A 27211-nucleotide genomic window follows, 5' to 3' on the forward strand; every position below is an offset into this window, starting at 1 on the left:
CCCTTTATTGATATATAATTCATATAACATTGTATTCATATTTAGGTGCACAATTTCTTAATTTTAATAATTAACACATTTAAGACCACTCTGAAAAATGAGAAAAACAAAAATGTCACTGCCAATTTGAGACCTGAGGAGCTCTCTGAAGTGGGGGCTGAGGCACAGATGCTCTCACACGCCCCCAGTGCAGGACACTGACTGACCTCTCCCTGCACGTTCGGTGACATCAGACAGCTGTGGCACCCACCTGACGTCACACAATGTGCTAAGTGCATGCACTTGCCCACGCCATCCTTCCTGCTTTCCCGGGTCCTACCCATTCTTTCAGAGGATGCAAGCCTGCCCTCCCCATGAAGGGACTGTGCCCAGAGCAGAGCGCCGTGGAGAGGGGCCAGGACCCCCCCGCTTGGCTGCCTGGGCCTGCATCCTGCATCACCCAGTGTGGCTGGGGCAGCACCCTAGACCTGTGCCCAAACATTCCCTATCAGTCCGTCTCACAGGTGCCGTGAGGGTTAGACATGGAATGTTTGTAACATGCCAGGTGCCACATAAAGGTTCCTGGGACTATGCCACAAACAAATGCATAGCCCTCCCCCCCCACATGGTGTCTCTCCAACCCGCATGGCACACAAAACGCCCACATGCTCTAGCGAGGGGCCTTGCAGTCTGGGAAGATGTGCCAGATGGGGGCAGGCAGAGGAGGGTGTGCTTGTGGGGGAGAAGCCTTTGTAAAGATTCCTTGGGACTCACAGAAATCCAAGGACAGGAGCCAGGACGCAGAGGTGTGGGTGAAATCCTGGCTCCAGCACTTAGGGACTGGATGTCCTTGGGAAAGTGACATAAGGTCTCTGGGCCCCAGGGTCGTCCATCAAATGGGGAATGGCAGCACTGTCCTATGAGCTGGCTGTAAAGGACACGACACCTGGAAAAGGGCAGGTAGCCCCCCCACCCACAGTAGCCCCTCCTGCCGTCCCCCTCAGCACTGTTGCCCTGTGTCTCCTCTCTCCACTCACTGCCCCCCTGGGCTCGTCTGCCAGGCGGCACATGCACCCAGGGCCACACTAGCCCTGAGTTTGGGACAGGTCAGCTCCTGTGTGCACAGCTGTGTGATCACTTCTAGGGGCTCGTAAGGAAGAGACAGACAGAGAAATATAGAGATAGAGGAATGGAAGGAGGGAGGGGGGAGGGGGGATGATGGGAGAGGGGAAGGGGTGAGAGGGAGACACACACACACACACACACACACACACACACAGAGGGTGATGGCTTCCAGTGAGTCAGCCTCCTGGCACTGGTGCCCTGGTGTGGTCAGTCCCTCTGTGCCTCACGTGTGGACACGGGTCCTGTTTGACCAATGGGGTGTTCAAAAATGGGCCATGACGGGAGCCTTGAAAAATGCTTGCACAACAGTTGTGATACGGAGAAGCCGGCTGATGCTAGACATGCGGGCCAGCTGAGTGGCAGCCGCAGGAGTGAGTCCTGTGGAGCCCCACCCTCATTACCAAGCCACAGAAAGACGTGCTAATAAATGTCCTTAGGTCTCTGCATTCGGGGTAGCTTGTTGCAAAGAAACCCCTATTTGACCCACTGCGTATTCCTGGGCATAGTGCATCTTTTCAGGCCATGCCACATGAGTATGTTGATGACCCTGCCTCACTGCCTCGAGTACCATTTACGGAGTAACTGTGGACCAGATGCGCGTCGGGGCCTGTCTGAGGTTCAGCAGAGCCACGCCGAGCCACCGGCCTGAGCCAAGTGGATGGGAGGCCAGATTTCCCAGGGGGCTCCAGGAGTGGGCAGCTCCTGTCGTCTTCATGCTGACCGTTGAGTGTGTCCTCCCCACACTGGCCTGTTAGCTGCTTTCATGCAAGGACCATACCCGCTATTCTGGCAGCCAAAAAACGAAGCCGAGGGTGTTAGGGGTTCACGAGGACTCACCAGGTTGGCTCCTGCAGGCTCTTGCATTTCTCAGTGTAACTCAAACAGGGGACACACTGAGAGGACATCCCCAGAGCCCGAGGAGAATGATTCGGGAGGGACTGAAAAGTTATCTTCCCTGACCAACACTTCAGTTTAAATGATAAAGCCTGTACATCAAAAAACACACTAAATTTAAAACCTGAAACGTGGGCCGATTTTGTAGCTCTCAGAAATCCTTTCCTTTAGTTTCATGGAAAACACCAGACTCATCACAGTGCACTCCTGGCTGCTTTCAACACTGCCTGCAAAACCCCGTGAGCTTTCCAAGAAACCACCAGGCAAGTCACGACCTGCCCAGATTTCTGGTGGCCTTCCGAATGCTGCTCTCCACAGCTCCCCCTTTGAACGTGGGCCAGAGGGTCCCTGTGTGTCCCAGCCCCGGCTCTCGGCCGTGGAAACACCCCGTGTCCTGCATCGCCAGGCCTGGGAGGCTTTCTATCTTCATAAAACAAAGTAATTCGCTTTTAATGAGTGCCGGTGTTTTCGTTCCCAGTTCTATTTGAGCAGATAATGGGTTTGAGGCCTTCCCCACAGGGTTAAACCACGGTGACCTTCATAATCAGAGAACAGAAATAAATTATATTTACTCATAAATGTTACAAAGTCTCCAGTGCCCAGCTGCCTCCTAATCACAGATGCTGTGATAATATTTTGCTTTTATCGGGCCTCTCACTCACGGGTAACAAAGTGCTTTATTATTCCGCCAGGCAGGTAGGGAGCCCTCATGTTGGCGGCTGGGCGTCAGCGGCAGGAAGCTCTCAGGTGGCAGGTGTGGGTCACCCAAGTTGCTCCTGAGAGCCCCCTGAGCCTTGAGAACAGGTTGATGAGGAGGGTGGGCAGGGGGCAGAGGCCCCATGAGCCCCCCACCCCCCACCCCAGGATCCCTGAATACGAGCCCTGCAGTGTCATGGGTCCCTCTGCCCACCGGCAGGAGGCCAATGAGTGTCCTGGCTCCCACCAGGTTCCAGTGGCTGGTTTCTGTGCAAGGTCCACATGGACTCAGCGGGAAGCCAGCCCTGGAAGAGCTGGGCTGTGGCTACTGGAACCCACTGGCCTGACAAAATGCAGGTCCAGTCAACGGGCCTTAAGCAGGGAGCCAAAGCCCGAGGGACACGAAGCTTCGGAAAGTGACGATAGCAAAACAGGATTCGTCGTCCACACTCCCAACACTTGAGGCTCATGGGCAGGTCCCAGCTCCCTCACTTGTCTGAACAGACCCTGCCTTTCTCGGGGAGCTGAGTTAAGAGGGCAGGCAGAGGATCCCCGGGCTCATTCACCGGCAGCCCAGCCCTGGAAGTGCATTTGTATCTGGGGGGGCTCTCTCTAACAGCTCTGGGTGAGTTTCCAGTGGCGTGTAAGGAAATAGCACTTTCCCAGGACAAGGCAGCACAGCGCGGTGGGGCGGGCCCAGCCCCTCCGTCCCCTGGCCAGGCCCCTGCGGCTGGTTAGTCCCACCGCTGTTAAAGTAGAAAAGCAGACGCTGCCTGCCCCATTAAATCTGATTTAGAAAACAGAGAGGGGTCTAACAATCTGTCCATTTGAGTCAGAAAGCGTAAGGGCGCTAACGACCGCTACATGGGTTTTACTGGCCAGCTTGGCACTGGATGGAAATGCACTTCCGACAGTCACCAAAAGTTGGAGGGCAAGAATAAAATAAATCTCAAATAATCACGTTGTATTTTTGACGAGTTAAGTAAGTGTGTTTTATGCCCTGGCACATGAGCTCGCTTTCCTGTGCTCAGTGATCGCTGGATAAGTACTTACTGGGAAAACTAGGATTGTGATGCATTATGCATCTCGTCTGATAATTATGCCCTTGGGCACATCTGCTCGGAGCTGACTCTACGAGATCAGAGGTTCGGCCAAGGCTGGGCAGAGTTAAGTAACAACCGTAATGGACACGATCGCAGTCCTCGGTTCTCGGGCGTGTGGCTGCTGGGCCCCTTGCTGCACGTGACGCTGAGATGGTCGGACAGGCTGGGCCTTCAGCATCTTGCTTCATTTTGAACTTTTTTACAAACTTTGCTTTACTTTCATTAAGGATAATTTTCTCAGAGACAGTGAAAACATCCCGGATCATCCTCTCCATCGACTTGTAAGAATCACACAGTAGATACCAACACAGACCTTCAAAACGATATTCATGGCACGATGGGGCTTGAGAAAGGAGCCGGCTTTACATATCCTGTCCCCCCATTTGTACTCCAGGGAGTGGTAACCAGGGTCTGCTGTCAAACAATAAACAAGCACCTCCTTATCTAAGAACCTGCTTGGTGACTAACAGTGCCTGGCCCTTTGAAGGACACAAAGCTGTTATGGGTCGTAAACTCAGACCGAGTCAGAAGGGCCCTAACGCCTGCCCGTGTGAGCTTGTCAGCGAAACTGGCCTTCTACCTACCTCTCTGGCCTAGTTTTGATAGAAATACCGGGGAAGAGCACATGCTGAGGACAGAGCCGGAGCTGCCACAGGACACCCTTCCGGCACAGGCACCGCCAGGGCCCACTGGGGGCCTGAGAGCGGAAAGCCGTCCAGCATCCCTGTGCTGTATCTCAGGACCGGCCCCGCCGTGTCCCGAGTTCACCAGGGAGCTGGTTGGATGCTGGGCACTGTCTCCCGACTTCGGGTGCCTGACCACGCCGGTTTCCTCGGACTTTCCCAGTTTGAGCACTGAAAGACCTCTGTCCCAGGAGCCCGATTCCTGGACAACGCAGGACAGTGGTCACCTTGCCCGTTCATCTCAATGAACGCAATTCAGGATCGGCGTGGAGAAGAAATGAGAACAGTTTGCTCTGTTAGTGAACGCATCCTGAGTCCTAGACAGATTACTGCTGTTGTTCTAGAAACCGACCTCAACAGTGACAGCAAATGTAAATGTTAGACGTCACAGGCAGTAGTGATTCAAGGTAGGGCGACCTGTGGGTGGACGCTCAGTGGAGTTGGCCGGCCAGGTGTGACACACTCGGTCTCCCCACACCTTATGACTGGCCGTGGCATGCCTACATAGTAGAAACGGGACTGCACAGGTATGATGCCTAATCTATTTATAAATATCCCATAGACAACGTGACACAATTGTGCTGATGTGCAATAAGAAACTGCCTCAAACCTGGATATTGGGCCACGAATATCCTGGGAGCTACAGAGGCTTGGTAAGTGCACGGCGGGTGGGGGGGATGGTGAGGGGGCAGAATGGCGCCCCTGCGACAGGTAGAAGACCAGGCCACGAAGCTGGCAGGACTGAGAAGCCATGCCCACCAGACGCCCCACCCAACCTGGTGACTCCTGCTGAGAAGACACCTTTGCACTTGCCACAGTCCATAACATCTGCTGATTTATGATTCAGTCACCTGTCACCACTCCAGTAGTCTGTACACGGCTAGTTTGTCTTTTCTGGGAAGGGGGAGAGGAGCATAGAAAGACTCATTTTTAAAGAATGCCAGCTAATGATGCAGGAATGACAGAATTAGCAAGTGACCATTTAGCAACCCCCAGGGAAAGTGATTCTGGCAAGAACCACCAACGGCTGCCTAGACCACTAGGTAAAGTAATGGTGGAGAGCAGGAAACCCACGTTCGCCAATATTTTCCCCTTGTAAAATGTCCTTAACGTTTCGTAATTCATCTCCCTTAGTAATTACAAAGGTAACATGGTACCTTTCTGGTGGAGGCCCGGCGACCTTGACCTCAGCCGGATGCTGGAGCATCGGCCATCCCAAGCTCGTCCCCAGCGTGCTCATGGAAGCTTGCCACACACATCCAGGATTGGATGTGACAACTGGCCAGGACCCTTCAGAAACCTGTCATGAGAAATTTTAAGAAACAGAGAGTGGGGTATTCTGTATTAAAAGAGAAATAAAAGGAAATGCAATGTTTGAATCTTGATCGTAGTCTACGTAGGGAAGACAATTCACTTTCGATCACCTGGCAGGTGACACTGGACTGTGCAGCCAGACACTGAGCTAGTGCCTGTGTCCTCAGGTGTGACAACGGTACCGCACAGGTCACTGGAGAATGTGCTCTCAGGAGGTGCCAGTGGATGGTTAAGGAATGGTTTCCCAAAGAGAGTAATTTTAAAAATGCTTTTAATCATTTTTACTTTGGTTCGAGCTGAACCCCTTCCTGGTTTTGTATTTCACTCTCTGTGGAGGGGGTCCGCAGGAGGCAGGGCGGGGTCACAGGCTGGTCCCTGGAGCAGGCCTAAAGGACAGAGCAGCGGCCATGGGCTTAGTCAGTCTTCTTCAGAAACCTCCCTCCATACTTGGGAGAGTGGGAAAGTGCCGACCTGATAACCCGCAGGAGGTCAGCGGCCCATACATCCTCGTTTGGACATGCTCAAGGTCAAATTCGCTCAGCTGCAGCAGCCCGTGGACACATGAGGCATTGTTTCCCAAACATACACAGCCCTCGGTGTTCCCGAAATGACCTTTGCATCCTTAGGACAATCTAAACTGGTCCCAATTTTCCCTTTCATCATCTTATCATGCAAACATCATTTTTCATCATTTACCCAGCTCTACTCAAGATAAATGCCACCCTGTGAACGCGATCCTCCCGCCAGCTTCGTCAGTGTAGCACACGATGCCAAATGTCAGGGTGAGAAACAGCGAAGCTCCCATCCCCGGGCCAGTATCGCATCACCAAGAAAACCCGTTTGGCGGACCTTCCGTGACGCCATGTCCACATGGCCAGGCTGTGCACCCTTTACCCTCCCCGCTCTCAGGAGGCTCTCAGCAGCCCTAGTGTCCTTGGTAACAAGAGCATTGTGTGAGGCTGCTCTACTCACAGAACAGCTGAGCCTGGCATGTGCCTAGGAACGGACACAGGACGACGGCAGCGCACGTCCCCTGCCTGTTTTGTCCTTTCGCAGGCTCCACTGTCGCTGCCCAGCGTCGCTCCCGGCCCCCTTCCTCGTATGACTCTCTCCTCCAGGGCCCTTAGGCTCCCGTGTAGAGCTGGTATGTCTGACCTCCGGTCCTGACGCTGATGAAGGTACCACTGTCCTTGGAGGTTCCCCAAACTCCCCTCGCCCCTTGACCAACTTCTGCGGATCATCAGAGATGTCTCTAGAAATCTTCCTTCTCACAGTTGTTCTCGTCCTGCACGCAGCACTTCTGACTCGGCAGGTCACGAGCAGCATTCAGCTGATCCGTGTTGCCAGCCTGTGTGGAGGCAGGGACCTGTCGTCACCACACCATGGCAGGACTGCCTGGACAAAGGGAGCAGGCAACTTACGTGTTAGCTCACCCCCAACCCAGTCGCCACCGCTGCTCAGCACCCACCTTTGTGGAAAAGCCCCTCAATAAAGCGAAGGCTCTCACTCAGCGCCCTGAGCACCTGCGGTCTTCTTTCTTCTTTGCTGAGCTCAGAACCCACAGGAAGGCAGGGCTGTCCGTGGACTTGGGTAAAACGAGGGTCCTGGATGTGGGGTCAAGGAGCGCGAGGAGCAGACGTGTCTGCTTTGCACTTAATCTCAGCACTAACGTTTTCATGTTTCCTGGACGTTTCACAACTTAAACCATTACTTTAGATACACACGGAGACACATATGGCTTCACATTGTTTCGAAACACAAACTGCTGGAGGGTCATGTTAAGATGCTATTTGAAAGTCTGTGACAAAAATGGAGTCTAATAGGAGTGGCGTCCATGAGGTCAGGGCAGCTTTCCAAGGTGTCCACGCTGTAGGACAGGGTGCGGCCGGTTCCGTGTTATGTACAGGACATGCTATACTCACAACGTGTGACTTATGCAATAATTGAAGGTGACATTTAAATCAAGTTTCAGCATTTAAGAGAGAAGCAAATGTTAAGGGCTGGAGAAACAAGGGACATTTGTGAACCTGTGGCACACAGCAGGTACATGAGGACATTTGTACGTCTTCACAGAACCAGAGGTGGCCGTACTCAGCAGGTTCGTGTGTCGCTCTCACTGGTAAATGTTAACGCATGTTCAGACCTCCCGGACCCCATCTTAGCACCAGCAGCCGTGAGGTGCCCAGGGTGTGTTTGGCAGCTTCGAAATTGCTCAGGAAAGGGCAAGACAGTCTGGCACTACTGAGCATAAGTGACAGACACGGGCAGGGAGGAACAAACGTTCTGTACCGTTTCACCACTTTGGATGAGCGATGAAAAACTCTCACACGTGCTATATTGCAACAGTATTTGTAAGGCTTATGTCAATTGTTGACTTTTCCAAAAACACTTGCATTCCAAATACTTCAAAGAGTCAATTAAATATCAGGTACCACATTGAATGGATGGTTTTTGAACTTCTAAGCAATATGTAAAAGGGATTTCAGAAGCATCACTTTCTTTACGATAACTGCACCCTCTGGTGGGGCATTCTGTCTATTGAAAAACAAGAACCACACACGCGTGTACACACGTGCACACCACACCCCCGTCGCATCAGAGAGAACACCGTCCAGCACCGCCCCCCGTCTTCTTTCCTCTCCTCCCTCTACCCTGCCAGACACACACACACACACACACACACACACACACACACACACAAATGGTTTAAAACACAGAGTATTTACCTTGAATCAGAAAATTATTTCCAAATATAATATTTTAAAAACAACAGACCACGAAAGAGCTGCACCAAGCTCTTACAGTCAGCAGAGTACAGGCCTGTGCGTCTGAAAGGACACATGGCTGACCAGCGGCCTCCCACCCCACCCCGACTACATCCTCAGGGAAGCCCGTCCTTGCAGGGCCTTGGTGGTGAGGTCGGCTCTCGCTCTCAGCATGCTGGCTTCCTCGGCACTCCCGGGGGCCTGTGTGCTCTTCAACAAGAAGTGTCTGATGAAGAGCGTCAAGCCTTCTCGCAGCACGCCCAGCTTCGGGTTGTCCGACACCCTGGAAAGGGACAGCACAAAGCATCAGCGATGAGCTCACCACTCTCTCCTAGGCCTCAGTTCTGGGGGGTCTCCAACGTGGACACAGAACCTCGTTTCTTTTAAACACAGAATTCTCAGTGAAGAACTTAAGACATTCCATTTCCTAGCAATTGCTATTAGTTTGCTATTAGGTGGATTTCATGTTCCCCAAATCTAATGCATATGACACTGGCTTAAAACTAAAACTGAAAGTGATTTAAGCTACATTCAAAGTACAACTACTTTGCTTTTATAAATCAATCTCACTTCATTTCTTTTCTATGTGTTATCAGGACAAGCTGGGAACATACCTCGCAAAAATTAAACCAAGGTCTTCAACTTCTGTTTCCATTAACAGCATATATAACACTTTTCGTAAAAAGTGGACTCTGGGTTTGTCCAATTCACTGAATTCAACTACCTAACAGAACCAGGACAGAAAAGAAAAAGTCACACTGATTTAGCCAACTTTTTCAATGATTTCCAAACATAATAATTAGAGTAAAAAAATTATCCCTCCGCCCTTTAAATAAGGCTATTGGCAGTTTTATAAAAGGAACAGTGTTGGCAAGGACCCGGGGCCACGGGAAACCTTACACACCACTGGCAGGGGTGTACACCTTAGGAATCAGGAAATTACTTTCTAAAAATGAAACATGTATTATCTACACACATTCTTAAAGAAACCCCCCCCCCCAATTAAAACACACACACACACACAGAATTTAGAACTAGGAGAGACTAATTCACGTATATACGTCCCCTAGAAAACATATATATACGTGAGAAGATACTATACAGTGTACTACTACACAGCAGTAATAAACTCAGAGTTGTGGATATTAACATGGGTAAATTTCAAACTCAAGTTGAATTAAAACAACTGTAATAGGATACTAAGTATGGTGACTGTACAACATTATCCTCAGAGGTTAAAAAATGTACGACGGTGCTAGGAGCACCTGCAGGCACAGGTGCAGCAAGAGCACAAAGCGTGCCTGGGGGAGGACGGCCCCGCAAGGCCGCGTTGAGGACATCTGAGCTGCAAGGACACCGCAGGCCCTGCCCTGAGGCCACACCGTCGGAGGCACTGCATCCTACTCCGGTTTTGGGAAGTGGTCCAGCAGTTCCCCTCAACCTTGCTTTCGCGTTCTGTGGTTTCAGTTACCCGCGGCCAACTTCAGTCAGAAATGAGTCAATTTCCCAAACCATCGGCATCGTCTGCTCCTGACATTGAACCCTGACCTGTCACGGCTGATGAATCAGGTCACCTGAAGCAGACAACCCTCCTTTGGACATCAAGTCAGAAGGTCAGCAGCAGCCTAACACTGCGTCACAATGCCTCCCGTCACCTGGTCACGCAGGCACTGTATCACCTCACACCACAAGAAGGTGAGCACAGGACAATAAGGTATTTTGAGAGAGTGACCATATTCGCATAACTTTCATTACAGCATGGTGTTATAATTCCTCCAGTTTACTATTAGCTATTACTGTTATCTCTTACTGCGCCTAACTTACAAATTAAACTTTACCATAGGGATGTACATATAGGAAAAAGCATAGTGTATGCAGAGTTGGGTACTATCTGTAGTTTCAGGCACCCACTGGGGGTCTTGGCACGATCCCCGTGGATAAAGGGGGATCGCTTGCTGCATACGGCTCAGTGCCTTCATTTTCAGTACAGTGGCCCAAACCCTACCCCATGCTCCAAAGAGACACAAGGTTAGCCCGAGTTTAAGTGCTCTGGTGAATGGATAAATAAATATAAATAGGAAAGCACAGCTACAGTCTGTCCTGCAAAGCAGGGAGAAGGCCCCCAAGTCAGTCCAGGCCACGAGCTCTCTGACCCTCAGGTTCTCCCAGCCCGTCCCCAGTGCTGCTTCGCCGGCCGCCTCAAAGCCCAGCTCCTGCATCCCGGCTTCACCACGCGCTGCAGACCAGCGCCTGGGCATCTGCATTTCCTTGGCTCTGACACAGCGTGGAAACGAGACGGGGGAGGGGCGCCCAGCACTTCAATGCCTACAGCAAAGGGCGGTACGGCCAGGGCGGCACCTTGTCGCTGAGACCAGCTCCTCCGCCCCCTGCTTTCTCCTATCTTATCAGCGGCCAGCACAGGACTCACAACTAGGACCTACTCATCACCCCGAACCCCGAAACCGATTCACTTCGATGAGCACAAGCAGTGACTGTGTCCATTTACCAGGCAACTCACACTGCGTGCTCCTCTGGCTGTTTTCTCTGACGGCTGGGACCATGAATCCTGTCTCAGAATCGGAGGAAATGTACTTTTTAAGGTACCAAATAGAAACAATTGTATTAGCAATTTCATTGCTTTCAGTAATTTTCTCTGTGACACAAACCTTTAGGATGGAAAGTGGAAGCGATTTTGTCTTCAGCAAGTGGGCCACCAGATGGACCAAATTAGAAAAATTAGTGGCTGGCAAATTTTCTAAGTCCCGAAATTTGTCCCATATGCTGAACTGGAAAGTCATCTAATATAACAAATAAAAAGAAAAAGAAAATTTAAATGAACAAATTAGGAGAATAAATCACTAAGAATACAATCGAAAGGTACTCCACACTCACTCATCTTCAGGAGCCTAAAAACCAAGCCTTTTAGGAGCAACCACACTTCTCTTCCCTACGTACAGTTTGAAACAGCTTCCCAGTAATTTCTGTGGCTGCAGTCATTTCCTCCCAATCGGTACAATAGAAAATAACACTGAAAAGGATGGGGCAGCGTGAAGCCAGAGACACTCCTCAGGCCACCAGGCAGTGCCACCCCCTCCTGTGACAGTCCCCTCGCACAGCTCTCGCACAGGGTGGGCTCCTGACTCGGAGGTGGGTGGAGCGAGTGGGACGGGCGGCCTGCTGGCAGTCACCTGGAAGCTCCTTTCATAGTCACAAAACTTGGCAGCTAGGAATGCGTAGAAAGGGTTGTACGCTTTCTCCTGAAGGCAGCAATCCACGAGGACATGAACGATCTCTCTCGCCTGCTGATCCTTAAGCCCAAGCCTATAGAACAGAGTGACGACAAAGCTGTGACTTGCCACATTTTAGCAGGTTCAGGCAGAAATCCTTCCGAGGAACGCAGCCTGTCTGCAGTTTGGTTAAAAGGAAGCCGGGCGGAGGGGGTGGGGGAATAAGACAGGAGTTAGAGGCCCGGCCCTAACCTCTCAGACCTCAGGGTTCGCGACAAAGTGGTGAAGGAGGAGGGGACACCTTGGCCTGGGGTCTGTGCCACCCACAGAGGCCGCTGACTGATGCCCGAACGACAAGAAACAGGACAGACACTCAACAGCAGGCCCCAGTCAGGCTCTTGCTATCGCACTAACTTCCTCATGTTTTCAAAATGTACGGGCTAATCCACACACAGTGAGACCCGTCCTCTCAGTGCGCAGTGCTGGGTCTGGGCAACGTTCGTAGTCCTGTAACGTTTCCCTGTATCTCATCCTGAATTTGAAGCAAACAAGGACAATGAATATTTCATCTGTTTAGCGTGCTTTGCAAAAGGACACAGGTAAACTTTTTAAAGTTTATTACAACTAATTAGAGGAGCTACCAGGAAGTTCTTAAACTGGAAATGATTAGAAGACAACGTTAATCTGAAGATTTTAAGCAATTTGTAATGACCAATAGCCACTGAGAATTACCAGCTGGTCACCTCATACTTTTGATCCAAGCAACTCAGAAATGCTCTCAGCGGGAGCGCACAGCGGCCAGCTGGCAGGAGCGTCGGCTGCTGCTGCCCAGGGCACGAGGGCCAGGGCCACCCCGGCCCCTCCCAGCAGCCCCAGCAAGACGCAAACTGAGCCTCTTATTCCAACAACAACAGTCAAACCGCAGCTCATTCACACAGACGCTCACTTTAGAAGCTTTTCAAATGCGTCCAGGAAGTCTTCACTTGTCATTATCGTACAAAATATGTTCCTCCGGACGTCAGTGTTCATCCGCTGCTTGCGTGCGAGTTCCAGCACCTTCGCGCTGACCTGAAGAGGGACGCCGAGGCACAGGTCATGTGAGTGTTGCAATGAAACCTGGAACTCAAGCTGGGTTTCTAAAAAATCACGTGTGATTTTGTGGCTTGATGTAAGCCTAAGTGAAATTATAGGTAAATACATGGCTGTAGACGCTAAGCCTCTATTCTCGGGCAACCCCCACAAAGAGGAAAACCACAAGGAGACACGGCAGCCCCGGAAGAGAACAACACAGGTTCAGAGACTCCAGGAGCTGCACGACCTGTGAGGCTCAGCAACAATGAAATAAAACGGGGATAAGAGGTCACTGCTGCAAGAGCCAGCACAGCACAACCAAGTGTGACGTGGAATCCTGGGACAGAAAGAGGACACCAGGGGAAAAGAAAGGCGATCTGAGTAACATGGACTTCAGTTAATAAGCAATACAAAGAATTCTGACAATTTGAAATCCGAGGTTACAGGACCAGCAGCCACCTCTCCTGGAGACAATGTCTGCGTCTCAAGGCCTGGGGTCTGGCTGCAGCAGGAGTGTTCTGATTTTCTGTTCCCCTCAGTCCATTCAACTTTCTAGTCTTTTATGCAACATGTTTCTTAGCTTTCGACAAATCTTTTAGAAAGTAACAACAGAAACTAAATTAAATTGTATTAGAAAGCTAGCAATTTCTATAAGGTCTTCAAGTTAAGTCCAAAAAATACTAGGTGGCCGCTATAGGGAAAGCCAGTGAGACACGGGGACATGCCTGGTAGCAGTGAGCACGGGGTCACCTACTGTGCCTGCCAGCTGCTTCTGCGGGACCTTCTGCTGAGTGCCGTCAATCATGGGGGCCCCGCTCCAGGCGGACCCCACGATCCACCATCGCCCAGTGTGCTTGGCGTTCAGGATGCCATCCCAGGAGACACGCAGCTGAGTTTCCGGGCTGGAGCCAGCGCCACGCACCTGATGGAAAGAAAAGGAACTGGTGAGATGCTGCAGCCAATCCAGTCTGCATGCCACCACCCCAGGCTTTGGTTTCTGACGACGGCATTTCTGGTGCAGGGACGTTGTGATGAGGCAATGCCAACCGGATGTTAAACTGCCTGGAATAATGCCAAGTGGGAGGCGCACACCCAGGAGCCGCGTCTGAGGTCTGCTGGTGCTGGGGTCACCCCAAACACCATTGCCACAGCAGGGGAAGAGGCTCGGACTCAGAGGCCACCAGGAGCCCCATCAGGCTGGCGGAAGGCACGCGACCGGCAGCGGCCTGTGGTCGGCTGGAGTCCACGTTCTGGATCTGACGGACTCACCCTGACTGGGGAGGCCAGAGGGTCTCAGCTGGGGCCCCCCTAGGGAGCCTGAACAGATGAGTCCCTCGGCCCCGGGGCTAATGTTACTGGTCTGGGTGGCCCCTGGCCCGCCCTCTTCCCAAGTGACCAGAGGGTTCCACTGCGAACCTACTGTGCAGCCGAGTCAAGTAGCAAAGGCTACGTGTGGGGGACGCTTAACTCACCGGGACCCCCCCACCGCCACTCACAGGGACATCCCCTCCCCCCAGTTTCCATTTGAGCTCCGGGAACTCTTACTAACCAGACGGGCCCTGCCTCGCAGCTCCGACTACCCTCTACTCTCACGGGGTGGTTCGTGCAGACGCGGAAGCTCAGAAGCAGTAGCAGGGAGCGCGATTTACCAAAGCTCTTTGCAGCTTCCTCAGCCTCTCCACAGGCTCGGGGTCATAGCCTGGAATCTTACGCATGTCGTTATTCTTCAGCGCCAGCATGGTCTCCAGCATAAACCGGACCTTCAAACAAGCCAGTCAGAGAAACAAAAACCATCATTTCAAGTGGCCTAACAATGGAGCCTTCAATTTGGGAAGAAATCAACCAATTCTGTGCACGTGGTCATCACTGATGACGTCAGAGGTGGTCCCAGCCTGCACTAATGTACGGCTGGGCAGGGCTTTGCAGGATGTTAACACGCCTCGGTCACCCGCCCTCCCCGGGGCGCCGGCACGACCGCAGGCTCCCTCTCCTGCACCACCACCTCTGACCTGCCTGCATCACGCAGCCCCGGCTGCCAGCGCCTTCCTGCGGATTGTGCTCTGTTACCCTCTCCTCTCCGCGGTATTGTCAACTTCTTCCCCACTGCGGCATTTGGACTTTTTAAGTTTTAAACTGGAAATAATACCATACTTATAGAAAAGTTGCAAGAACAGTACTGAGAATTCCCAAACACCCTTCTCTGAGATTTCCCCAAATGTTAACTTATTATTGAGCTATAACTCACATACCATAAATCTCACCCATTTAATGGGTACAATTATATTCAGGGTTGTGCAACTGTCACAATTTTCAAACATTTTCAGCACCCCCCAAAAGAAACTCCAAACCTACTAACAGTCACCCCCTTCTGTCCCCCACTGCCCCAACCCTAGGCAACCATGAAATCGACTTCCGGTCTCTGCTGACTTGTTTTAAACTTGACCTCCGAGCCTTCAGCATGGGCCAAGTTCTTCCTCGGGACAGTTCGGCTGCCCTGGGGCCTTCTTTAGGCTCTGCTTTCCCCACCACACCTCCAAATGTCGGCGCTCCATAACCTCAAGGCTCCCACGACCCCCTCCTAGGGCTCAGCCCACGCATCCTCCCTGCGAACCCAGGGGCTCTCGTTTTGGGATTTCAGAAACGGGCCACTTTTCCCTCATGAGTTTGTCCGCTCCAGAGTGTACTGCTGCCCACAGAAGGCCCAAGCTGGGAACCTGGGCTGAGCCCTGACCCACTTTCCTCCAGGTCTCCCAACCCACACCCAGTCTGGTCACCCCTAAGTCCTGAACCCACACACCTGACTATGCTAGCCCTCCCACCACGGTCCCCGACCCCCGAATGGCAGCTCCGTGCCTGACCACCTGCCTCCTCTACACTGTAACCGACGTGACCACTAGCACGAACACTTCCCACGTCATGTACCTGCTCAGAATGCTTCACATGTCTCTAGAACAAAATCCCAACTCCTTGTGAGGTTTGCAAGGACCCTGAGGAGGCCTCTGACCTGCTCCTGTGGGCTCCTCACACAAGCTGCAGCCCATCCTCCGTTAGGAGGCTCCCCACGCCCTCCCGTACCCCCAAACGGCAAAGGAGGCAGGAGCCATGATCAGCCCCATTTCCTTGATGGGGACCTGAAGCCCAGAAGACTTGGTCACGATGCTGTCAAGTGGCAGAGCCGGAACCCGGGAGGCCCGGCTTTGAGCCCGGTGCCATCGGCCCTCTGCAGCAGACAGGTTTTTGAATGGAAGACTGTTAAGTAAACTGATTCTGAAACTCACCAAGTACCCGAGTTCTTAATAAAGAAACAAGTTTGCTCACATACTGAAGACACAGCCATCAAACCCAACGAGGCAGAGGACAGGAGCACCAGGAAATGAAAGGTACTATTTACCCCGAATAGTTATTTTAAACTCTGGTCAGTTTGGGAGCGTCCAGGCACTTAGGAAGCGGGTGAGGTGACGTGCTCGTACCCTGGTCTGGTCCTGGAATTTGCCGTGTGCCCCACTGGCTTTGGCCTGCGTCTCAGAGATGAGTTCCTTCAGGGACAGAGCATCATCTTTCCTCAATGAAAAGCCGACGTGTTTCAGCATCAGCAGGATCAGCTCAATGTCCTTTTCTGTGAAAGTCCCAGTCAGTTTTTTCAACACGTCGAAGATGAGAAGAGACTGTACCACATGGAAGTTGTACAAATGGGCAACGATGGTAAACAGGTTATCACACTCCTTCCCTTCACTTCCGTTTTGATAGACGTCGTCAAACCTCCTCACCACGGCCTCCAGAAAGTGAGCTCCGACCTGGAGAAAGGGGACACCAAACATCACTGCAAGCACGTGACAACCGTGAGGGCCAGCCGTTCTCAGGGATCCCCCTTCCTCTTTCAACAAACTTGAAAGAATTAGTATTTTTAAAACTAACGCGAAAAATTGACGTGGTCGGATATGAACTCCAACAGGCCATAAACTGTCAAAAGGTAAGCCTGAGTGCACAGTGTGTTATCTGTGCGAAAACACGGACTAAGAAATGACAACACAGGGCAGCACAGCATCCAACCTTCACTGTAAACATGCCCTCTCGTCTTTAAGACCAACACGCTGGTATTTCGGGCCGGCAGCCATTCTGGCTCCTTGGAACAAATCCTTCAACACGTTAAGGACGCGTCTACGTCTCTGAACTGTACTACTATCGATCGCCGCTCACTTCTCAAGCTCAGGCTGAGCCTGGAGGGAGAAGACGGAAGCAGGACGTGGTGGTATATGGACGGAGTAATGGTGATGGTCTAGCCGACAAACGATGACCTGAATGACCGCAGCTGTGCCGGCCCCGGGAAGGGGGACTGGGCACAAGAGTGACCCAGAGACAGGAATGGCAGGTGAGGCTGGCCACTGCAGGTGGAAGACCGAAAGTCTGGGTAACAGGCGTTGGGAAGAGCAGGTGAGTGGACTGCACAGAACCAGTTTAAGGCGTCATCAGCTGGAGCCACAGAACTCCAGGCAGGGCTGGCTGGAGAGCAGGAGTGACAGTTAGAATCGGGGGTGCAGATGAGACCAACCAGACAGGAGAGGGCCATATACACGTCACTGCTAAACATCAGATAAATGCTAGAAGATTCCAGACAAGGTGCCGATAGGCAGGGGGGAAGTGACTCCACGGAGGCCAGCTTGGGAGGCTGGGCATGCGCCTTGTTTATAAAGACCTGAGTGAGAATCAACAGGTCTCATGTGGAAATACCCCTCAAGCCCCTCACTAACGATACACCTGAAAAGTGTATCCTCCTGTTGCCACTATATCATGTTCAAATGTAACTAAAAAAACTAGAATTCTGCGGACATCAAGAAAAGTTCAGGCAAAAGATATACTCAGGTACGTTTTCAACACACGAATGGAATTACTTATGTCAAAATTTGTCAACATTTTAGATTCCACTTCATGTCTTCAAAATAAAATGTAACTTAGTATAGCATTTAAAAACAGGAGGAACATTCATGCTGCCGACGTTTTCTAAGCATGCATGGTAATTCTGACTTGGGATTTTAACACCAATCTGCAGATTCTGATTTCTGAATGACTCAGAAGCAATTCTGTAACTGACCCCATGGAACCCACGGCACGCTTTTCCTTCCCCGAGTCCCTGAGGACGCTCTTCTCCTGACAGAATGGGGAGCTTCACAGAAGCAGCACCCGGAGAGCTCATCCTCTGGCAGCCGCTTCAGGGGTGTTGTTAGTGAAAGTATTGCAATGACTCCCTTGGAATGCATCATTTCCGTGTCCTTCATCCCATTAATGAAGGTTTCAGACCGATAACCTCAGTTTTCAAGCCCAGTGAGTCCCTGCTGTGCTGTGGGCGGTCAGGTCTACGGCTTTTACCAGAGTGTCAAATGCTGCCTGTGCTGAAACCGTCAGGTTAGGAAGCACCCGGCCTGACACAGGACCACGGGACACTAAGGAAGCCCTGGCACCACAGGCACTAGGAGCGGCGTCCCATGATCCCCTCCGTGTCGATATGCAGAGCGTGACTAGACGTTGTTAGTGAAAATGAGCTCAGTCTTTAGAAACGAAGCCCTTACGTGAGGGGAGCAACTCCCTCAACAGCTGGTGCGCACACAGCCAGGACAGTCCTGCCACCCAGAGGACTCGGGGCCTGAGCCTCTCTTCTGTCCTCTGTCCCCCGACCCCCGACACCCACTAGGTCCCAGACTCTCCATCTTTCATGCGAAGTTACTAAGCACTTCCAGGGGCCAGGCCTCGTAAATGTCGCTACACCAACTCTACAGAGGACAAGCCACAGAGGCAGAGGTCACGAATGACGGCTGGTGTGTGGCAGAGCCATGCTCTGGACGCAGGCAGCGGTGTCCCCACACACCACATGGCTGTCATGGCAAAACCCCTCACAGCACGAAGAATTCATTTTGGCAGGTTTGAGCACTTTAAGGTAAGAGCCCCACTCTGAGACTGCAGATGATTTTTAGACTATGACAGAGAACAAAGTATCGAAAAATAAAGGGATGGAAGAGCAGTGCCGCTGTAACCAGCTTAGAAGCTGAGAACAAGTTCCAGAGTCCTTTCACAGCCTACGCTCTCAGGACCGTCACACAGCTCTTCTGTGGCTCCCTGCATCTGCCAAGGGGGGGGGGGGTTCAATCAGTGTCTGCCCTGCTTATCTCGTCGGGGACCCAGAGGAGCGACCGTGACGAGGACATCAAGTGTGTGTACTTGCACCAGGTCAGACCTGCAGTGCTCTGCCGCGAGGCCTGTTCTTGGTAGGAGGGCTGTCAGAGGCGGAGAAAGTAAAGACCACCTTTAAGACACTACCATGTAAAGATCCACGTGACCAACACGTTCAGAATAAAACTGTCATCCGGGAAATGTAAGCCTCACTGGCTGAGTCACCGCCCATCCACCCACCTTAGTATGAACTCCTGGATCAGCTCCACCGAGGGGAAGAGTACGGGCCAGGGAGCTTACGACAGAGGAGGTTACGACCCCGGAGGGGGTAGGTGACTGCGGAACCAGAGCTAACTCCGAGGGTCACTGAGCAAGGGCCAAATACAGAGTGGGGTGGGGACAACTGTTTACTCAGCAGCACCCATTAGGCGCTTCACAGCGTCTGATTTAATCCTGATGGAGACCCCACGAGGGGGCCGCTGCAGCTCCACCCCAGACGACACACAGGCTCGGAAGGCCTCCGGGCCACCTGGCGGCCCAGCCAGGCCTGTCGCACAGCTCTCACTGGGCGTCCAGTTTCACCTCACATTCTGGGGGCCTTCTTATGAAAAAACGTACGAATTTCTCAGGAGCAAGACCACACAAACCACTGTACTCTGAACGTCTGAAACAAGCCAGTGTTAACGTGGGGAACACCAAAAAAAGGAAGGCCGTCCGAGGCGTAATGGGTGACAAACATGCTCGAACGGCCCAGACACAGAAGCGGACGCTGAGCCAAACCAAGGGCTCCCCACACGTGGCCACGGATGATGGGAGACAGACGAGTTGTACTGAGCCTTCTGAGGTCTGTCACGGAAACAAGCACGTTTAGAGCCCGACAGAGCCCTACCTCGATTCCCACGGTGCGGTGAAGAATGCTGACCAAGAGCATGTGCTCCATCACCAGCCGGCTGGGCACGGCCACGGCCGGGGCGCAGGCGCTCATGAGGACACCCGTCAGAGTGTCGTTCATGTCCTTCCTGCTGTGCGCCATATACAGCTCCTCCAGCTGTGCGCTTATGGAGGCCATGTTGGGCTCACTCAACCTGCAGACGATTGAAAAGACAGCCACACGACGTTTCAAAAGAGGAATTACTTTCAGGTCAATTAAAAGAAATGCAAAAGCTATCAGTACTACCAACACGTCCTATTTTGTGTACACATTGCCCTCTGAACAATTCTTATTGGCTTGCCCCAATGACCCAGCTTCTACCGCACACAACACACACACTTCTGGACCCTTAATGTGCGACTGTTGTCTCTCCAGCTGAAGCGCCCCACAGCGAAGGACACGCAGGCTTCCCTGTAAGACCACAGACTGCGGTGACAATGCCGCCGGGGAGCTGACCCTTGTCCCCAGGCAGAGGCCGGGAATCACACTTGCACATCAGTATGCGTTGTTGGGAAAGCCTCTAGCTTCCATTTTCCCGCTGGCAGAAAACCTGCAGTGCCTGACGCTGAGAAAAGGCTGCCCTGCTTATGGGGAAGGGACGTCTGTGCACACCGCGTACACACTGTGTCTGTGCCTATGCTCACACTGTGCACCCAAACGGCCTGTTCAGTAGAATCCAGGCTGTACCACGGGAACAGTGTTTTAACTAAAAAGAAATGTTTAAAAAAGCAGTGGGAGGGTGGTTTGCGTGACCATAAGCATAGTCTGAGAGAAACGTCCAGTGCCGGGACGGTTCTGTCTTGGCTGTGGGGTGGGGACCCAGAGCCTCTGGTGTGAGACGCAGATGGAGAACAAGCAAAGGGCATGGCGGCCCACCGTGGGGCCCTCACTCGACCCCGCAGGGAGGACGGCAGCCTGCTACCCCCGTTTTGGGACTTGTCAGAACATCCACGTGGGCAGTGTTGCTGCTCTCAAGCTCAAGGGCTCAAAGTACCAAAGAGCAAAGGTGGGCATCCTGCTTGTCCAGGTCCAGCGATATCAAGAAGGGAACAGAAAGGAGCCAGTCACGGCAACAGCCCCACACCTTAACTTCCGGCTTAATGCCTGGGATAGTTTCTGTATTTTCAGAAAACAGACGTCTTTAAGAGACGCGATATGACGGTGTTACGAGGTTACCTGTTAATTAGGCCTTGCACGTGCTTCTTCAGCCGTTCCCGCTCTTCCCTTTTCTGGGCATTCACTGTCTCCTCAGCCCGCCTTACATGGGGTGGGATGTACCTGTCACCATTTTCACAAAGACTCTGCTTGAAAACACAAAATATAAATTACAAAAAATGTACACTGAACAAATCTCACTTTTTCCTTCGCTATACCCATCTTTACATGTTAATTTTCCCAAACTGGCAGAAGCTGTAACTACTGACCATGTCTACTCTGTAGATGTCACGTGTTGACCGAGTGCCCAGGACAGTGCTGGGCTTACTCCACTCAGCAGTCTGTGGGGGTCCCCACCTACATTAGCGTCAATACATGCCCCTCTGCATTTCTTCAGACCTGCTGTGCACCTCCAGGATCTGCCGGCAGAGCCCTGTATTCTACAGGTCTGTCTGGGCTTAGTTTACGGCAGGCAGGGCTGTACACAAACACCTAAATTAAATGGGCTTCTTGGGTTTCTCGCTTTTCCTCCTGGACCTCCTCCTCCTCCTCTTCCTCGCTCTGCGCTCCAGCGTCTACCTGCGGCTCGTCCTTCTCTTCCACGCCTTCCTCCCAGTTTTTGAGGGACAGTACTCTAAAAGAATTTCAAGCTTATTCAAAACTAACATCCAAATTTACATGATAAAATCAAAACCAACCCACTGCTCACTGTCCCCTAGATGATCAACAGTGGGGTGGCCATTAAGTCACTGGGATACAAAGGTCTCTAGAGAAGTTTTCTCCCTTAACTCATTACGGAAACTTAAAAACATAAAAGTAGACAGAATAAGCCGATTTACACACTCAGCTCACACAATTACCAATACATCAACTGTGCCCCTGCCCCACGCCCCGCCCCCACCCGTTTTTCTGAGAGGTATCTGAGGACCCAGGTGTTCACACCGTACCTGAGGCGCTGCGCCAACAACCTCCGAGGAATTTTTACTTCTTTCTTCATCCTCTGCAAAATGAACTCTCTTTCCCTCCCTTTTTTCCCTCACTCTCCCTTCTGCTTCTTGGGTTTCTCGCTTTTCCTCCTGGACCGCCTCCTCCTCCTCTTCCTCGCTCTGCGCTCCAGCGTCTACCTGCGGCTCGTCCTTCTCTTCCACGCCCTCCTCCTCTCCCCATTCGTCCTCGGTGTCACTCTCCAAATCGCTTTCGGGGAGTGTCTGGGTGGCATCTTCCTCCTGCTCGCTGCTGCTTTCGTACAAGCCACTACTGTCCCCCGACCCCAGGGCTCCCAGAATGTAGTCGAGTCCATCGCGGGCAAAGCTGGGCGGCACGGAGCTGGCGTCGTCCTTCCTTCTGCGCTTGTTCAAGCCGAGGCACCGCTCCAGCTTTCGGATCTCCCGATCCTCCTCCTCGTTGGCTGCCAGAAGTGCCCGTTTCCGAGCGGCGGCGGCCGCGGCTGCCGAGGGCCTGGTCCTCTCGCGCTGTCCCCTGGCCGGGGCGTGGGCCGGGGCGGCCTTGGCCTGGGGAGGTGGCAGCCGCTCGGGCGGCCGTGGGGCCCGACGTGAGGACGGCTGGACGCCCTGCTCCTGACCCCCCTCCGCCCGGGGATCGCTCGCTACCCCGGCTCCGTCACCGCCGCCCGGGCCTGGACCCTGCGCGGAGCCTGTGGTCCGCTGAAGCCGGCGCGCCTTCCTCAGGTGTCGCTTCTCCTTCCTCAGCTCCCTGCGGCTTTTCCTCCCGCCGGGACGCACGCGCCCCTCCGCGCGGAGTCCCTCGCGGCCACCCGGGCTCGCTCCCTCGGAGGTCGCCTGCACAAACTCCTCCACCGCCAGCTTTAGCCGCTTCAGGACCCCCGCCCCGCCGCCCCGAGGCCCGCGGGGCAGCCCGCGCCCGCGCCCGCTTCCGCGCTTACTACGGGCCGGTCGCCGCCGGCTGCCGCCCCAGCCTGACGCTCCAACACTCGTGGACGCCGCCATCTTCCGGGACGCACCGACGCTGACTTCCGTCCGGGGCGGGACTTCCGCGCTACACGGGGCTGGGGGGGCGGGGCGGGGCGGGGCGGCGGCCCCTGCTGGCGGATGGGCGGCAGCGCAGGGAACCGCACAGTAGCGAGTGCGCCTATTTGAAGTTCATTGTGAGTAGGCAAACACGTTCTCATTTCATAAATGGAAAAAAAACAAAACACCCCACAGATTGTGTAAAGAGGCCTCTTCACGCCCTGCCACAGAAGTAACCGTACTTGTCTGCAGGGCGTGAATCTTTTCCTATGGGATATGCATTTCCATGCATTTACGTGGGTGTGCACGTATCCCATAGGAAAGTGTGTCGTGATGGTTCCTGCGTGTATTTTACGGGGAGTCTCCATGCTGAACTTACTGCTCTGGGACTTGGTGTTGCACTCAACCTCAGGCCTCAGCTGTCTCGGGTGCTGCGTAATGACTGACCTTCTGTTTCTGGTTGCGGGTCTCTCCTGGGATGCTGGTCCCCTCTTTATTCCTCTGTTGATGGACTGCGCCAGGATGATCAGTGTCCCCAAATTCATGTGTACCAGAAATTGTCAACGTGACCTTATTTCGGAATAGGGCCTTTGCCAATGTAATCAAGTTAAGAGAAAGCCTCCCTGGGTGGGGGCGGGCCCTAAATGCAATGACAGGTGTTCCTGGTAAGAGGGAAGTTTGGACTCTGCAGGGAGAAGGCCGCGTGAGGAGCGACACAGAGATGGAGGCGATGCATCTACAAGTCAAGGAACTCCGAGGGTTGCTGGTCGCCACCAGGAGCTAGGGAGACACCTGGACAGATTCTCTCTTGCAGCCCCAGGAGCCAATCCTACCCGCACCTTGATTTCAAAGGCTGAGGTGAGAGCCGAATGGACCCTACAAGGTCCAGTGTGGAGCGCTCAGGCAGCGCCCACCTGCCCAGACCACTTCTCCTAGGGCAGGGGACCAAGGGACTCCCAGCTGTCTGGAGGTGAGGAGCAGGAGGAGGGGTGCCCGGGCCAGCCCTCCCATGCCTTCCTGGGTACCTCCCCTCTGTGCCCTGGCTGGTGGGGCTGGGGATGAGCGTGCAGGGCTGTGGAAGGGAGAGGCAAGAGCCGGAGGAGAAATCTCGTCCTGGCCTCTGTCCACCTCCAGTGCTGCAGTGCCGCTGCTTACTCAGCACCCTCGCCCCCCACCCAGGTCCCTCCAGGGTTCTCACTGCTGTTGTCACACCCTGGAGCCTTTGCCTCTCTCTCATTCAGTAATTTCTCTGGGGGTAATTGGGGAGAGGGAATCAGTCCCCCTTGCTACTATCCCATTTAACAGGAACCAAATAGGTAAAATTCATTTCCTCCCATGGAGTGCTTAGAATGGCTCTGGTCTGGCACATAGTAGCTGCTCAGTAAATGCCAGTGCCCTCCTGATCGGCCAGCTCCCGCCAGTCCTCTGCTTGCTCACACTCTGACCCCTGTATGCTGTGTCTGCTCTGGCTTCCCCAGGGTGGGATTTTCTTGGTTCTGAAGCCACAACTTCTAAGACTTTGTGGGCAAATCTTGGGGATATTTTTCATCCTCAGATCCCAATGTGAAGGAGGCTTTTGGCAGTTATTCTGGCTGCTTCTCACATAGAGGAGCCCTGTACCTCCAAGCCTGCAAACTGCTACGGTCCCCTCCCCAGGATCCTCTCAAGGACCCTTCCTCAGGACCTCTCCCCAGGCCTCTCCAGGCATTGGGCAGCTGATGGAGAGGAAGTGCTGTTTCTCCAATCCTGGTGAAAGGGCTGGGCGGGGGAAACAGGAGACTACCATCCGGCTGCAAACATAAAAGAATGTTGATAACACAGGGGCTGCTGATGTGTGTAGTAGGGAATGTGCAAGTCGTAAGTCCAGTGTGCAGGTGTGTGTTCAAGTGTGTGTGTGTGTTCCTGTGTGTGCCTGTGCCTGCAAGACACGGGCTTGGAGAGGCTGGCAGGGGCCAGGAGTGTGTTTGTTTGGGGAGCAGCGGGAAGCCGGTGCTGTAAGGGGAGAAGCAGGTACGAGTTGGGGGGAGTGACCTACATTGACCTGCATTTGGGAAGGATCGTCCTGCTGCTTACAGGGCTGACCCAGGCGGTCAGGAACGATGTGCAGACAGAGGCTCTTGCATCAGACACTTGTCCCCCAGCAAGGAAAAATTGTTGGTTGGGGCTTTGCCTGGCAGCTCTTTAAAAATAATAGCACGAATGATCTATTAAGAGTCATATGACATACAATTTAAAGTGTGACCTTTTAACTCAGTGTCTTAGTCCGTTCAGGCTGCTATAATAATACCACAAACCATGGCTTAACCCGCAGATGTTTTCTCCTATGGTTCTGGAGGCTGGACGGCTGAGATGAAGGCACCAGATTCTATGTCTGGAGGGGCACCTACCTTCTGGCTGTGTCCTCACAGGGTAGAGGGAGAGGGAGGGGTCCCTTTCCCACCGTGCTTGGATCCCATCCTGAGGGCTCCACCCCCATGACCCAATCACCTCCCAAAGGCCCCACCCCCTAACGCTGTCACCATGGGGACTAGGGTTCAACATAGGAACTTGGCAGACACAGTCCATAACCCAGGTTCACAGGCTTTTTTGTTTGTTTGTTTCAATGCATTAATTTATTGATTGATTATTTTAAAATATTTTTTTTCTTTAATTTTTTTTTTCTTTTTTACCCTTCTTCTGCCTCCCCCCCACTCTCGTTTAAGCGTTATTTCTCAGTCTAGTTGTGTAGAACACAGCTCCCTGGCCCATGCCCTGGAGCCATTGTTCACAATCTTAGCTGTAGAGGGCGCAGCTCACTGGCCCATGTGGGAATTGATTCCACGACCTCAGCGAACCCTACTCCAACCACCTGAGCCACCAGGCCAGCCCTATTTTTTTCTGATACAAAAATAATTTGCTCACCATAAAATTGGAAATATTATAGTTATCTGTGTGTAATGTAGAAAGGAAAAGTCCTCCATAAGCTCTTCCTTCCACAAATTTATCAGATTTATCATGCAGATATTAACCTGCGTTACTGTGATTTTATTACTAAAATAGGCTACACTGTTTGCAGTTTCTGTGTTCTCTGGGTGGTACAGCTTAGGTCTCGTTCCCCGTCAGTGATCTGGGTCCTGGCAGCAGTGCCACTGGATGCCTGTTAGCAAGTGGCGTCTCAGGCGCTCCCCAGACCTACCGAGTCAGGATTGGAATCTGCAGATCAGTGATTCTGGACCCTCACTCTTCTCAATGGCTTTATGAGCATAATTTACATAACCAATCTGCTAATGGAGAATATTTGTTTCCTTTTTAAAACGTATAATTTTTGCACTACTAAAATGTTATAGCAAATATTCCTCTGTGTGTGTGTGTGTGTGTGTGTGTGTGTGTGTGTGTGTGTTTGCAGGACTGTGCAAGTGTTTTACAAGGCTAGCATTCTAGAAGTTGCTTAGGGAAAGTGTATAAATATTTTGTTTTCATTAACACATAATGCCCCATTTCCAGCCTTAAAAGCTGTGCCAGCTCGTGCTCAAATTGAGTGTTAGGCTTGTGCCCCATACCCTCTCCTTCACTGACCCATCTTGGGTTTTCATGTTTGCCCATCTGCTAGGTGAAAGGTCAGCAAAAAGATGCTCTGGGAGGAGGAGGCCCTGGCTGCGAGGTCACCCAAACCCTCTTCTTCAGTTTCCTTCCCCAGCCAGCCGCCATTGGTCAAACCTGGGTGCTGCCCAGTCTCTTTCTTTGCGTCCTTGTGGCCACAGTCCCAATGCAGCCCCAGCCAGGCCCTCCCTTTGTCCTCTGCAGTTCCCTGGCTGCCAGAGTGTTGGCTCTAAGCCTAAACCTCTCCATGCATTGTCCTGCTTCAGGTCTTTCAGTGGCTCCCTGTGGCCTGCAAACCAGCAGGGCAGCCTTGCCTGGGATACAAGACCCCTTCACACTCACCTCAGCCCAGCTGGAGCTGCCCCACCCCCAACGGATCCTGGGTTTTTCAGGACACATGGGTCTCACACTCCTTGACTCCTCATGTGCCCTCTGACTGGAACACTGTCCTGTTTTCTGCCTGACCAACCCCTACTTTGCTCAGAGACAGTTTCCCTGTGTCCCTGAGGTGGTTAGTTACTCCTACCCAACCCTCACCT

The 27211-nt window shown here is 52.6% G+C and overlaps 1 protein-coding gene across 2 annotated transcripts; it reads right to left on the reverse strand.

Annotated features, from left to right (window-relative positions):
- Positions 1-8496: 8496 nt before the first annotated feature.
- NOM1 (nucleolar protein with MIF4G domain 1) lies at positions 8497-23100 on the reverse strand. 2 transcript variants are annotated; one of them, XM_074315032.2, is made up of 11 exons: positions 22053-23100; positions 21127-21254; positions 19909-20104; positions 16328-16651; positions 14507-14617; positions 13612-13779; positions 12733-12854; positions 11748-11880; positions 11226-11357; positions 9174-9283; positions 8497-8842 (listed from the first exon to the last, which is right to left on the reverse strand). In XM_074315032.2, exons 1-11 carry the CDS (start codon positions 23070-23072, stop codon positions 8668-8670), a joined length of 2619 nt encoding a protein of 872 aa, XP_074171133.2. In that variant the 5' UTR covers positions 23073-23100; the 3' UTR covers positions 8497-8667. The 2 variants fall into 2 exon arrangements, with proteins under 2 accessions (XP_074171133.2, XP_019598073.3); XM_019742514.3 differs by having other exon boundaries at positions 21127-21251; positions 22053-23099.
- Positions 23101-27211: the final 4111 nt, after the last annotated feature.

Source organism: Rhinolophus sinicus, chromosome 8, assembly GCF_057876585.1.
Source record: "Rhinolophus sinicus isolate RSI-liver-muscle chromosome 8, RSI-T2T, whole genome shotgun sequence".
Classification (NCBI taxonomy): Eukaryota; Metazoa; Chordata; class Mammalia; order Chiroptera; family Rhinolophidae; genus Rhinolophus; species Rhinolophus sinicus.

Bases quoted from the DNA above. Each gene is read 5' to 3' on its own strand.
- NOM1 (XM_074315032.2), bottom strand. From the start codon at position 23,072: ATGGCGGCGTCCACGAGTGTTGGAGCGTCAGGCTGGGGCGGCAGCCGG. The intron at 21,255-22,052 runs GTACGGTGTGAA...TGTGTTTTCAAG, and splicing joins TTGTTGGCGCAGCGCCTCAG to CAGAGTCTTTGTGAAAATGG. The intron at 11,881-12,732 runs GTGAGCGTCTGT...TCTGTTCTATAG, and splicing joins GCATTTGAAAAGCTTCTAAA to GCTTGGGCTTAAGGATCAGC.